The sequence below is a fragment of the Aythya marila genome (genome assembly GCF_965140915.1).
Source record: "Aythya marila genome assembly, chromosome: 9".
Taxonomy (NCBI): domain Eukaryota; kingdom Metazoa; phylum Chordata; class Aves; order Anseriformes; family Anatidae; genus Aythya; species Aythya marila.
In genome coordinates, this window is record NC_139050.1 from 13,848,302 (window position 1) to 13,860,891 (window position 12,590).

Genomic DNA, 12,590 nt, shown 5'->3' on the forward strand with positions numbered 1-12,590 from the left:
GTGAGGCGGGCGGGTGGCTGCGGTCCGCCGGCCGCCAGGGGCCGCGGTGGGGCCCGGCGGGGCCGTGAGGCGAGGCCGTGAGGCGAGGCGAGGCGGGGCCGTGAGGCGCGGGCCGGAGGCGGGCGGCTCGGCCATGGAGGCGCCCTCGGTGTCCTCGGTGCCGGCCGCCTCCGCCTCGGGGGCGCCGGCGGGGCGAGGGCCCATCAAGGGCATCCTGAAGAAGGGCGGCGGGAAGGCGGCGGGGGGCAGCGCGGCCCCCGGGGCCAGGCGGGCCAGCCCGGCCCGCGACGACGACGAGCACGGGTGAGGCCGCGGAGGGGAGGAGGAGCGGGGCCTGGGGGCCATTGGGGGCTGCTGGGGACCGGGGGGTGCTGGGGGGCCGCGGGGCTGCTTTGTGGTGTGGGCAGTAGGGTAACGCTGCCGGTAACGGCAGTAAGGGCAGTAAGGGCAGTAACAGCAGCTGTGTTCGGCGCTGCTCAGGGAGCAGCCTCGAGACTGGGCAGCAGCAGCGCGCTGGGTTAGTCTGAAAGCCTCGAGGTGGGCTTGGGCTGTGGGGACCTTGCCTCCTGCCTGCTGTGAGTGCCCGGTGTGCGGTGACAGCGCCCTGAGACGCCATCGCATCGTGGTGACCGGATTCTGCACACCCGTGTTTGTAGGATCTCTTTGGGCAGTTTTCTTCGTTTGGGACCTCACTTGGTACTGCAGGGAGAGGAATAATAACCATCAAAATGTGCGTGCAGGTTCCTTTCTATCGTGGTCATGTTCCTTTTCCTCTTTGCCTAGTCTGAGTCAGCCAGGTAGGAACTAAAAGTTTTTCATTTTCTGTACTGCCTGTGGCAAAGGCTCCTGCTTTCCAGAGAGACATTATTATGACTGAAGGAATGGCCTGATATTTTTGAAGGAATTGAGTGTAAGTAGCAATACACTGCGCATAAGTTGTGTGTGTTTTTTTTTCCCCCTCTAGTTTTAATATAAGCACTACATACTTATTATCACGCCAGGCATACAGTGAAACTGGCTGTGAGGGGCCTCTGTTTCATTCTCTGTGGTCTTTCTTCTACCAGCTTCAAGAGTGCTCAGAAGTACAAGCAAATGAGCTGAGTGTGTAGTATAGCTGGGGGTAAGCAGTTAAGCAGACAGGAATCCAGCTTCTTTTTCTTATTTACTGACGTGAATCAATAAATGTATTATTAGATTAATTCTGAAATTGCCTTGCAAGTTAAAGCACATTGCCTAAACCTGGCACACTGCATTAGAAGATTTCCTGGAAAGATCAGGATAGGGAATTTAAAGCTAGTTTGCGTGCAGATATCGTTTTTTTTAGTTGGTGACTTCATTACATCAGCGTTACTTCTAAATTTAGCAAAATCATTTTGTATTCTAAAAGAATTAGAAGCAGTGTGGCTGTGATGTTCCTTGCAGACTGAAAAGTGGCATATGAATTAAGGTATGTTTTCTTTGTGCACCTCAATCAGCAGCCTCCATACTTCTTTCTAATACTGAAAGTCAGATCTGACTTTCCTTTAAAAATAGCTGCAGATAAAGGAACTCATTGTGTCAGCTGTCATCTTGTAAAGCACCGTGTTCAGAAGAGCTCTCACGTATTCGAATCATTATCGACCTGGTACTGTTAGCGATGGTGAAATTCTTTGCAAAACTTCCTTAATGAAGATAGGATGCAAAAGAGAAGTCTGTGAAATTGGGACATCACTGGAGCAGCATCCTGAGAGCTGAGATGATGGCTTGTGGTAGATACGTTCTTGGCAATGCTGGTATGTTGTTTTTTTTTCCTTAAAGCTCCGGTTAGAGCATCTGAGGGATCTGATCTGGCATTTTACAGAGTAACTAACCGTGTTTGTGTATTTAGCAGACTCTTAATTCCCTGATCTGGTTTGCAGCATAGTCCTGCCAGCAGCTGTGTTGGAGTCTGCTATGGTAGGAACGAGTGAGGTGTGAGAGGTGTTCCTTCGAGTAATACAGCTGAAACTGACCTGTCAAGGTGTGGTCTCAAAATAAATGGTTACTTACATGTTTAGGGATGTGAAAGAATACAAGCGAACACTTCTGGAATTTCTCATCTTTTAGATTTGATTTTACTTAGGAAGATTAGATTTCATATTTCTCAGGTATAGAAATATGAACGTGGCCCCCTGAAATCATGTCAGGAAGCGTTTTCCTGTGATGCTCCTAAGCTTTATCATTAATGTTATGCTGCTGTGGCATGCCTAAGCATGCCAAATTGGAGGCAGTCAAGGTAGGTGTGTGTTTTCAGAGCACTTAGTCACCCTCCTGTGACAACTTTTTACATGAAGTGGTGAAATGACCCGTTTGTCTGTTTGCCACTAATGATAACTTTTTTTCCTAGCTGAATTTTAAATGGTGCTCTGGGAGGTGTTCCACAGCTGAGACACTTACTGTTGGAATCTAAGTTTAAAGAAGTGGATGTGAAAAAAGAAACCACTAAAATATTTCTCAGTCTTGTATTTGTAAGATACTGAATCAGACTGTAGACTGTCTAGTTTCGAGACTACTGTATGTGAAATATTTTTTTCCAGGTTTGCCAATGTTACTGTTAGGTTTGGCTTTGTGAGGCTGGGTGGATTAATCCTGGATGTCCTCTGGGCGAGTGCAGGGAGCACAAAGGCACCTGGTGGGAGCATCTCCCATCTGTCACATCTCCTCTGCGACCAAGCCCTGGCCCTGCAGCATACATGCCATTGTCTGGCTGCTGTGGCTGATAAAAAATCCGAGGCACTCGACATGTAACCATATGATCATCTTATGTTTGTCGTACATGGACTCTAAGCAGGTGTTTAGCTGATGTTTAACTGGTCATTTTAAGGATCTTAAATAGGTAGGTTTGAGTTTCTGGCGTTCCTGGACTAGGGCTCTTGCTTTGTCATCACGAAGCTCCTGACTCCCCACCCTGCTGGAGCAGGCAATCTGACTCATGCTTTGTCTGCTCAGATTGCAATCTTGGTGTTGCAGCTGGGACAAAGTGACAAATAGATAGGAAACTTCACATAAGACCTGGTTAGTATATGCTAAGGTGATTAAGCTTATTGGTATGCAGTTCTAGAGCACAAGTTCGTGGCGTGTGGAGTTCAGCATCAGCTCCTCCACTTTTATACTTTTTTCTCTCTTAATTTTTCTTCCCTTGTATTATGCAGAGCTTTCCATGAAGGGTAAATTTAATTTGTACTTGGATTTTTGCGTAATCAGTTTTGTTTTGCAGGTGGTATGCTGTCTAAAAGCAGTTATTTTATTGCACCTGAATATATATTGTAAATCTTGTAATTTATTATTGGAACAGTCTGCGCTTAAATAAGAGTAACTAAACTAAATTCTTTCAGCCAACTGCCGACCCCACCCCTGGAATAAAACACAAACCTAACATTTGCTTCCCTAAATAATAATTTTCCAACACTTCACAAATACCTTAATGGATAAAGAAATATTAAACAGTGGGATTATTTTGCTGTTCTAATGTTACATTTCTTGACTTAGTCTAAGGGGAAGACCGCCTCCTGTGATGCTGGCACTAGCAGTTTAGAGAAAATGTGGAACCTGCTAGGTGCTGTTGACTAAACCTTTCAGTCACTTCCAGATAGCAGAGTTGTGGCTGTTCCTCTGCCCACAAGGCAGCTGCTTTCCTTCTGGCCTATACACTGTCACTCTGGGTAGGCTTTTATTTCTGCAAATGTACACAAAGTGGAATGTTCTCTGATTAACTGAGGAAATTCTACATAATCTGCCATCACTGGTGCCTAACTATGTGAAGCATGAAACTCTTGTGGCTTAGTTACACCAGTGAATCAGTACAGTTTTGAGATTCCAGTTTAGAGGGACAAAAGCAGTATTAATTACCAGCTTGTTCAGTCCAATCTGTTTTACTGCAGGAAGTTATTCGTTGCTTTGTGGTGTTTGTGCACCAGTTTTGCTTGTAATTGTAGCAGCTCACTGAGCAGAGGTGAGGTGGAAGTTCCATGGCTTTTTGCAGCAAGCACTGTGGGTTGTGATAAGAGGAAGAATGATTTTAGGTTAACTTGTAATGAGAGCAGGCAGTTAATAGGGCAGTGATTGAAAGAGTGCTGGTCTCCTGAAGATGTGCACAATGTATTTGTACAGCATCGAGTTCGTTTAACTCCTGTGACTTGTTAAGGAAAGTCAAGTCACGATGGTAATTTGTTGTGGCTTAACAGAAGTATGTACGAGGCAGTGTTTAATAACCATGTTTATACTTTGAACATGCCTGCGTGTCATAACAGCGTGCTTTTGGATAGTATATAGGAAAGGCTCAAAGACATTCTCAGTGTTTGTTTTCTGTGGCCAGACAGAACAGATTGTTTTTAGAAGATTCAAGAAGATTGACTTCTCTTTCTTATTTCAGAAAAAAATCCCAGAAGTGGGATGAAATGAACATCATAGCTACGTACCACCCAGCAGGCAAAGACTATGGCTTGATGAAAATAGATGAACCTAGTACTCCGTATCACAGGTAGGTTTGCTGAATTGCTGTCCTAAATAATAGCAGGTGACAGTTCTGCTGCAGAACTGCGTTATGGATGATTGCCTGACAGACTTTGCTGTCCTACTGGATATATACAATGGATGTGCATTTACAGAGCTTCTAAATAACGGGTTATAGCTATCAAGATGTACTGCCAAAGTAAATTTTTGGGGATGTCTATATGTATCAGGTTTTAGTCTTTCAATGGAGTTAGTAAGTCTGGCTTGTATTGACATTTTTCGTTAACGTCTGTGTGCTAGAATAACAGCTTTCCAAATTTAAATTAAGTATTGATATAAATGACAATTTATGAAGTACTACAGGAGTCTTTTAATTGAGCATTGCAATGTCTTGAATATTTTATGAATGAATTTTTAAGCAGCAAATTATTGATAAAGGCTGCTTTTCTTCTTTGCCTTCCAAGCATGGTAGGAGATGACGATGAAGATGCAGTGAGCGATTCAGAATCAAACGAGCCCTTAAAAGCAGATGTGTTGAGTAAAAAGTAAGTATTTTAATAGAGAACTGACTAAAGATCACTTCGTTTTTCCTAGAGTGGTTTGCTTTTTGGAAAGGCATCACTGTGTATTCTAGATGCTGAATTTTTGCTATTTTCAGAGTAGTTTTCTGCATTGATTGTTCCACTGGTACTTAACATTTCTTGCATCTTGGTAGTATACATAAATCATATTCATTATTTTTGCTATATTTGTACGTGTGTTATAGAATTTCATGTATTTCATATAGTGAAAATCTCAATGCTCAGAATCTTGTATTGTATGCTTTATGTAGACTGGCAGCTGCAGCTGAAGGTAGGGGACCTAAGATTATAGCAAGGCTAGAGGAAAGCAGTGAGGAGGAGGATGAGGATGAAGAATTAACACCTGAAGAACGAGGTAGGCATAAGTTGGTGGTTTTTATACATATACATACACACAAGTAGTTTCATTTTTTCAGTACTTTATCTTCCCAAGTATTTCTTACTATCTTACCAAGCCTTTGTCATTTGAAAATGGAGATACAGAGTCTTTGAAGGGAAAGTAAAAGATTAGAAATGACCAGATCAGTTGTTCAGTCAGGACTGTTTGGTTTGGGATCTACATATACAGAGGAGTTTGCTGTTACTGGCAGCCCACTTGTACAGAAGCTTAATTCCTCTTATGAAACCTAGATGTCTCAAATGAGCAGCTCTTCCATTCTGGGGGTAGGTAAGTACTTAATTTGAACATATTTCAGGTAGATGTAACAATTTAATGAGAACTGCTGTGATTAAGACTCTACTACTTGCTTGCAATAATACAGCTGTTTATTTCTCATAGTAGTTGGTAGATGGATCCAGGAAGAAATCTACAATTATTCAGAGGAAAATTACCTCATGGATATTCAACAGAGATGTTACTTTACATTAGCTTGGGCTAGAACATTTTGAGGAAACAGACAAGCAATAACACTTCCGAAGTTTCAGGGCTGTGTTAGGAAAGTAGTGTTGGGGCTGCCAATAAACCAAGTTTAACTATGAGACCTGCTTTGGAAATGTTGGGTGTATGAAGCAAAGATAAGTTTCAAGCCACAGGGAAAGATGAAAATGCTTTCTTCTACATGTGGTAAACATCTCTCTTATAACTAGCCTTTGGTAGCTGGCCAGTAGTCAAGTCGAACATCTGCAGAAGTTTGTCTGCTGTCCCACCAGTACATCCTGGCTTGTCCATAAGTCTGCTTAGAAACCAGAGTTGTAAAACTGTGGAAATTTTACCTTATTGGATGTTTCTCTTCATTCAGACTTCATTTTACTTGCGGACAGGTTCTTTCAAAAGCCCTTCAGCCATTCCAGTTCATTAATTACTACCCTTTTCATAAGTCAGACTTGTTTAAAAAAAAAAAAAAAAAAAAAAAAAGGATTGTTTGGTCATAAAAACGATGTACTGTCATGGTACGAATAAACCTGACCTAGGAAGTGGTTGGTGCTCATGCCTCTCTGGAGAGGAAGTAAATGATTTTATTTATTTATTTTAAAATATCAAATCTTTGCACTTTTTGTCCACAGAAAAAAAGAAGCAGTTTGAAATGAAGAGAAAAATGCATTACAATGAAGGACGAAACATCAAACTGGCAAGACAGCTCATCGCAAAAGAACTACCTGCTGAAGATGATGAAGAGATGTGTGATGCTGCAGATGTAGAAACGATGAATACAGAAGCTACTGAACATGGTGAGGTGCTGCTTAATCAAAAGCTTTATTTAACCTGTGATCCTTTCAGCTGTTGGGGTGAATATGCTCAAGTGTGAGAATAGAGAGGGCATGGTATCGATGTAATGCTCAACGTGCAGTACTGTGTGCTGTTGTGATAGGTGGATTTGCGGTGCGGTAACAAAACAATCAGCACTGTTAATTAAACACATGGGCTTCTGTTAGAGCACAACAGAAAAACAAACATCTCTGCTTCAGGCCACTAGTATCTCTACAGCATGTCTGACTCTTGGTAGTGAAGTTGCCAGCATCTCTTTTTGTAGGGGAGTTTTCCTGTGCAGGACATTTAAAGCTGTGGCCACAAGGGAGAGCCTGGCCCTGTGTTGTGGCATGCTTCCCATTCCACTCCCAAACCATCCTGTAGTCAGCAATGGGCAGCTAGCATGAAGGCTTCTTCCCTGTAGTGCATCTAAAGAACTTCTGCCTGTCTCTTGGTAACTTAAAACTGTGCTGTTAGGAGTTTAGTATCACTTGTCCTTAGGCATTAATGTTCAGTCTTAAAGTATGGGATGAGAACCTCAGCCGCCCCTTTTAACACAGCTGCTGGAAGAAAGTCTAGGACTCCTGTCTGGGAGCTGTTTTGGGAGCCTGCTGCAGAGCCGTCTCTTGATAGCAATCTCTTAGAACTACAGAGGGTGACACCTCCTCTGCCATCTTTAGCTTCTCTCTGGGGCTATATAACAAAGTCTTTGATTTTTATGTATTCACCAGGCCTTCTGGTGAATAACTACAGCTGTTCAGTACCTACCTCTGTGTGGAACAGCACATTTAACAAGTTTCTGGCATTAAAAAAATAGCCATCTCTTGCTAATGAGACTAGTGGTGATGAATCTAAGTCTGTAAGCCTCCTTCATCTGTTGCTTGGCAAAACTAGAGACATTAAAACAGCCTGCAGACTTGGGAAGATGCTGCATGGGTTTAAATTGGTTCACATTTGCTTTGCACAACCACATGAACTAGAAACTCTTCTAAATATAGTTTAAATTCCACTAAATAAAAAGGTGATTTGCCGAGTTGCATTTTTTAAAAAAAAGTTTTGTGGATTGCACTCTTGTCTTCCATTGTTTCTTATGGAAGGGCTAATGCCTTCATACTTGCTTTAAGAGGGTCACTTGCTACATGTCTGAGACCCAGTAATGGCCTGGATTGCTACAGTAACTTGTCATACGCCTTATAATGGCTATTTACTAGAACTTCACTCCCCAGGGGAAAGGAGGGCTCCAATAGGCAACCTTAGGACCTTTCTCCATGGCTTGAAGCTGCCATCTCTCTGCACTCTGCTGTAAGACAGAGGCAACTGCGCTCCCCAGCTGCATTCTCCAGTGGACTGAAGGCACACCTTTGCAGCATTTTTCCATCTTTATTGTTGAAGTCCATTCCACCTTGCCTCATAACCAACTTCTGAACCACAACTGGTAATTATCTATTTCAGACTGCTCATGGCCAATAGGTTCCATAAATGTAACTGTTTGGCAGGTTATCAGTCCATTAACTAACTGGTTCACCTCTGCCATGGCTTATAGAAATACTTTCCATTAACTCGATGTGGTTCTCAGTTCTTCACTTCTGTTTTTGTATTATTCTGCTTAACAAGCCCTGGCATTTCAGTATCTCCTAATCTCTACATCAACTATCCCAGTTTGTGTGCTCTGTACTCGATCAGTTCTTCTGAGGTTCAATACTGGTCTCACTCTTGTAGCGGCTAGTGAATTGAATGATAGCGTGCAGGATTGGTCAAAGGGCAAGGAAATCTGGTCAAAGCTGTCAGTAAGCAACTGTCTTCTGCCACTGCCCGTGTTTTAAGCAATTCCTACATTGAGATGATAAGTGTTCAGTAACGCAGCTGTGTTAATGCCAAAGTTTTACTGGAATAACTTTTTGGAGATGACATCTCTTGATTATTCTCTCACCTTTATTCAGGGGGCACAAAAGAATCACAAATGTTAATTACAGATTTTTGAGCTACAGAACATTTCTGAAATAGCTGGTTTTAAAACTTGCTGCTTGGATTCATTTCTAATCTGTACTTTTCGTTGTGCTAGGCAATTGGATATTTAAACAGTATTTTGATTTGTTCATTTCCTTCATGGAAGTGGATCAAAATGCTAATAATTTTGTTTCTGAAATTGCCTCCTTAGAACTTTAAGTGTTAGGATGCTCTTGGATCTTTCTGAAGCTGTGTGGAAAGTCTGTAATTCATCTGGATAGCTTTCAAAGAGCTCTTCAACTTCAAATCATTGTATTTTAAGGTGCTTTAGTAGCAGAGAAGTAGAGTTTTGTTCAATGTATTGGGTGATGGAAGCAATGACTCTGGCTTATTTTGTCTTCAGTCTGTGAAACTAACAGCTCTGTGTTTAAGTGCAGAGGAAATGTCTGTCTTTAACTGCATGTTGTATTAGCTACACTTTGATAATTTTCTTCCAATTGACTTCAATTCTTCTGAAGTTAGAGATCATCTAGTGATGTAGCTACCACTCACCTTATGTCTGAGAGTGTAAATCCATGTAAGTGAGAGCTGCTATGCAGTGTCTGTTTATTCCAGTGGAGCAGCATGACTTCCATAGCACTGATGATCGCTTCAGGTGCAGATGTGACATGCGGTATCTCGCAGTGGTCTGTTGTGATGCCAGGACTCCTCTGGCTCCTTGTTTTTTCTGGGGGCGATGTGAAACCCTCTTGTCACTTGGAAGCGTTTGGTCCATGAAGATCCCTTCGAGGTTCTTTGCTTCTCTTATCCAATGCTTCTTTCTACCCTCTAAACCCATCTGTTTTGTTTTTCAATAAAGCTAGCAGTGTTCTCCTGATCTCTGCAAACTCTCCTTTTTGTTATGTCTGGGCTGAGGAAGGGGCTAAGGATTTGAGACAAGTTTTTTAAGAAGGCTTCTGTCATTTACCACTGAGTCCACTAATGTAAGTTGCGCTTCTTGGTTACAGAATGAGATTTCTTGCTGATTGAAATGAAGATGACCAGTCCAGTCAGTAATGGTGAGAACTATTTGTGTATTTCTGCCCCTATTTTCATCCTGGGCTACAAAGTATTTTATATGGATGGGTTGTTCCTTTCTTGCCTTAAGTAGCTGTACCGTATCCCCATGCATGTGGGTTACACCAGTCAAGCCTTTGGGAGGAAAAGGAAGTTGAAGTTGTAGCAGTCTGCATTAAGGTTGATTCAGCATTTCAGCTCCCCTGGCATTTCTCTGGCTATTCCCTTTTTATGACTCCGTGAACAACGCAATAGGCTTTGCCTGTAAAATAATGACCTTTGCTCCTCTCTGCAAACACCTTTCCTTTACAAATTCTATTTGAAATCACTGAAGGAAAGGTTCTTCATTTAAGTTGATTTAAGCATAATGATTGACATGCAGGCCTGTCTTCTGCTACACAGAAGTATCTTTCCTCAGGAGAGACAAGGGTGTGATCTGCAGTAATTCACCTGACAGGCAGTAAAACTATTGTTTTCTGCGTATGGCTCATTTAGCATTATTGCAGCATGATAAACTTACTCAGGTACTGCTGATCAGATTAGCTGTCAGCTGACCGGGCGTGCTCTTTTGGACTTTGATAGATACAGAATACATTGTGTTTTCTTAACCATGGTGAGCAGCGCCCTGAAGATGACTTACCTGGAAAGACTGGGGTCATGCCTAAATTGTTCCTGCTTGTTGGGACCGAGTATAACTCATGCACGAGCCTAACTGGCTTGCTTTAAGCTTATCGTGTGGACGTGGCCTTCTCTGATCTTTGCATTATGCAGCTGAGTTTTCAAGCATATGTGTGTGTAAATATATGCACATATTCACATAGACACGTGTATAAATAGCCTTTGTCAGTGGGTTTTTTCATGTGAAATAACTGATGAGAAGGAACCTCTTCTCTGATTTATTACTGTTCTTTAGTTCAAAACCATGAGTTGAAGACTTGGTGAACAACACATCAGGCTGTGCTACTTCCTTTATTAGCTTATTTTGTTTTTAAAGTGTCTCATCTGGAATTGAAATTTGACCAGAATAGCACTATGCTAAGTGGCATTTCAGGAACCTTATATGTTCTGCAAATTGCTCTCTTAAGTCTTGGGTTAAATACTTCTGATTCCAGGGTTGTCAAGAATTCAGTGCATGGGGTGCTGAACGGCTTTGGCTCTCTCTTCAAAACATGAGGGTGAAATAATTATTTTGGAGGCTTCAGCACTCTGAAACTAAAAGCATACAGGCGGCTAAGATGGGTTGCAAACACTGCCTTTGGGGAAGCAAAGATGATTTCAGGAGTATATTTGTGTGGTGTTTTGTTTTTTGTTGTTTTACATATTTAATGAGTGTTACCTGTAGTTACCTATTTTTTGTAATCTTTCTTTGCAGCACATGCTACTCAAGACCAGCTGGAAGGTAGAACACGCAGCGTAGAAGAAATCTGTCCAGAACTGTAACTGCTTGTCAAAGACACAAATATAAACACTGCTTCATGGTTTTTGCTATTAAGGCTCTTAAATATTGAGAAGCATATCAGTTACAATGTTGTATTGCCAAGAATGTTAATTTTAGACTTGTCCATTAGGCAGAAAAAAATCTGTCTAATTGATTTATTCTTGTGCCTAGTATTTCATGGAGAATACTGCTTTATTATCTGTTCAACCAGAATGGCATTCCCTGTATGTATAATGCTGATTATCTTGCGTAATGTACTGTTACTCTTCATGCTTCGAAACACAGACACTATCTCTGTTTTTTCACTATTTATTTGACAGTGCTCTAGGTGTGGTATCCCTTATGGAAGGGTTTGGGATTCAAGAGCTAAACGGTACAGCATATATCAGATTGACACGCAAGGTATTTATCAGATGTATTAAGCAGTATAAAAAGGGATTATAGAAGTTTTAGAACTTTTTAAAAACAATTTTGACCTCCTAATCTAGATTTCAGTGTACTTCCTCAATCTCTAGAAGAGCTGTATTTTTCAGACCAGTATTTGGAATCAGTTATTTGCTTCTGACTAAGGCAGTGCTAACATCTGGTGGAGGGAGTGTTTTACACTGGAAGCGTGCTAACTTGAACTTTGAATTTAACTCATTTTCTCTTCCACTGGATGTTTTTTTTTTTGGAGCTCTCTTGGTTTATCTTGAGAACATGAAAGTTCCCTCTGACTTTTCTCTCAAAGCCACATCAACTGTTATTCTTACGGCTCTTGCTTCAAGCTTTTGATCCTTTCCGGTTGCGTGATGAGTTGTGCTACTAGCACCTGAAGAAAAACACCCATCCATAAGGAAAATCCACATCAGGACTTGAAGATGGGCTGAGTTTAGGCTCTGTCTGTTCTTTATGTGAAGGTAACTGCTGGTGATCTGCTTGTTTGGGGTTTGTAACCTGCATACTGAAAACCACTGGTCTAAATCTTTCTGCATCCAAGTAAGTTAATTACAGCAGCTGCTTTTGCAAAATGAAAGCTGTTTGGAAGATTAGAAGGGAAACTGCCTAATTCAGATACGTTGTTTATGATGTGGTTGTGTAGCCCTTGTAAAGAGGGATTCTGAACCTCCACACTGCTGTAAACAACTTCCCACTCGATGGAATTTGCCTGGTGAATGTTCCAGTATTCAGAATAGTTCCTGGGTTCTATTACACCAACGAAGTATACACTTGAGCTTTAGCTTGATTATGGAATACAGTGCATATCTTAATTTTGGTCTGAATTTGATATGTTGCAGAAATCCATATAATTATATGGATCTATTTTAAAATGTCTCTTTGTCCACTGTACATGTGAGGTTTGAATAAAGGAATGGAAGTTATTTTACAGTTACCTGCATCCTCCAGTGTGAGCTTTCATGAAATCCGAGAG

General features: G+C 41.6%; 1 protein-coding gene across 3 annotated transcripts; it reads left to right on the plus strand.

The window, feature by feature from the left end:
* The first annotated feature begins 92 nt into the window (after positions 1-92).
* PPP1R2 (protein phosphatase 1 regulatory inhibitor subunit 2) lies at positions 93-12,540 on the plus strand. Of its 3 annotated transcripts, XM_082767510.1 has the most exons (7): positions 96-303; positions 4,391-4,498; positions 4,935-5,015; positions 5,303-5,406; positions 6,555-6,719; positions 9,693-9,743; positions 11,114-12,540. In XM_082767510.1, the coding sequence occupies exons 1-6, from the start codon at positions 134-136 to the stop codon at positions 9,695-9,697; spliced, it is 633 nt and encodes a 210-aa protein (XP_082623636.1). In that variant the 5' UTR covers positions 96-133; the 3' UTR covers positions 9,698-9,743; positions 11,114-12,540. The 3 variants fall into 3 exon arrangements, with proteins under 3 accessions (XP_082623635.1, XP_082623634.1, XP_082623636.1); XM_082767509.1 differs by lacking the exon at positions 9,693-9,743 and having other exon boundaries at positions 93-303; XM_082767508.1 differs by lacking the exons at positions 9,693-9,743; positions 11,114-12,540 and adding an exon at positions 7,965-8,167 and having other exon boundaries at positions 93-303.
* Positions 12,541-12,590: the final 50 nt, after the last annotated feature.

Coding starts and splice junctions, on each gene's coding strand:
- PPP1R2 (XM_082767508.1), top strand. CDS start 134: ATGGAGGCGCCCTCGGTGTCCTCGGTGCCGGCCGCCTCCGCCTCGGGG. Junction 304..4,390: donor CGCGACGACGACGAGCACGG/GTGAGGCCGCGG, acceptor TTCTTATTTCAG/AAAAAAATCCCAGAAGTGGG. Junction 5,407..6,554: donor ATTAACACCTGAAGAACGAG/GTAGGCATAAGT, acceptor TTTTGTCCACAG/AAAAAAAGAAGCAGTTTGAA.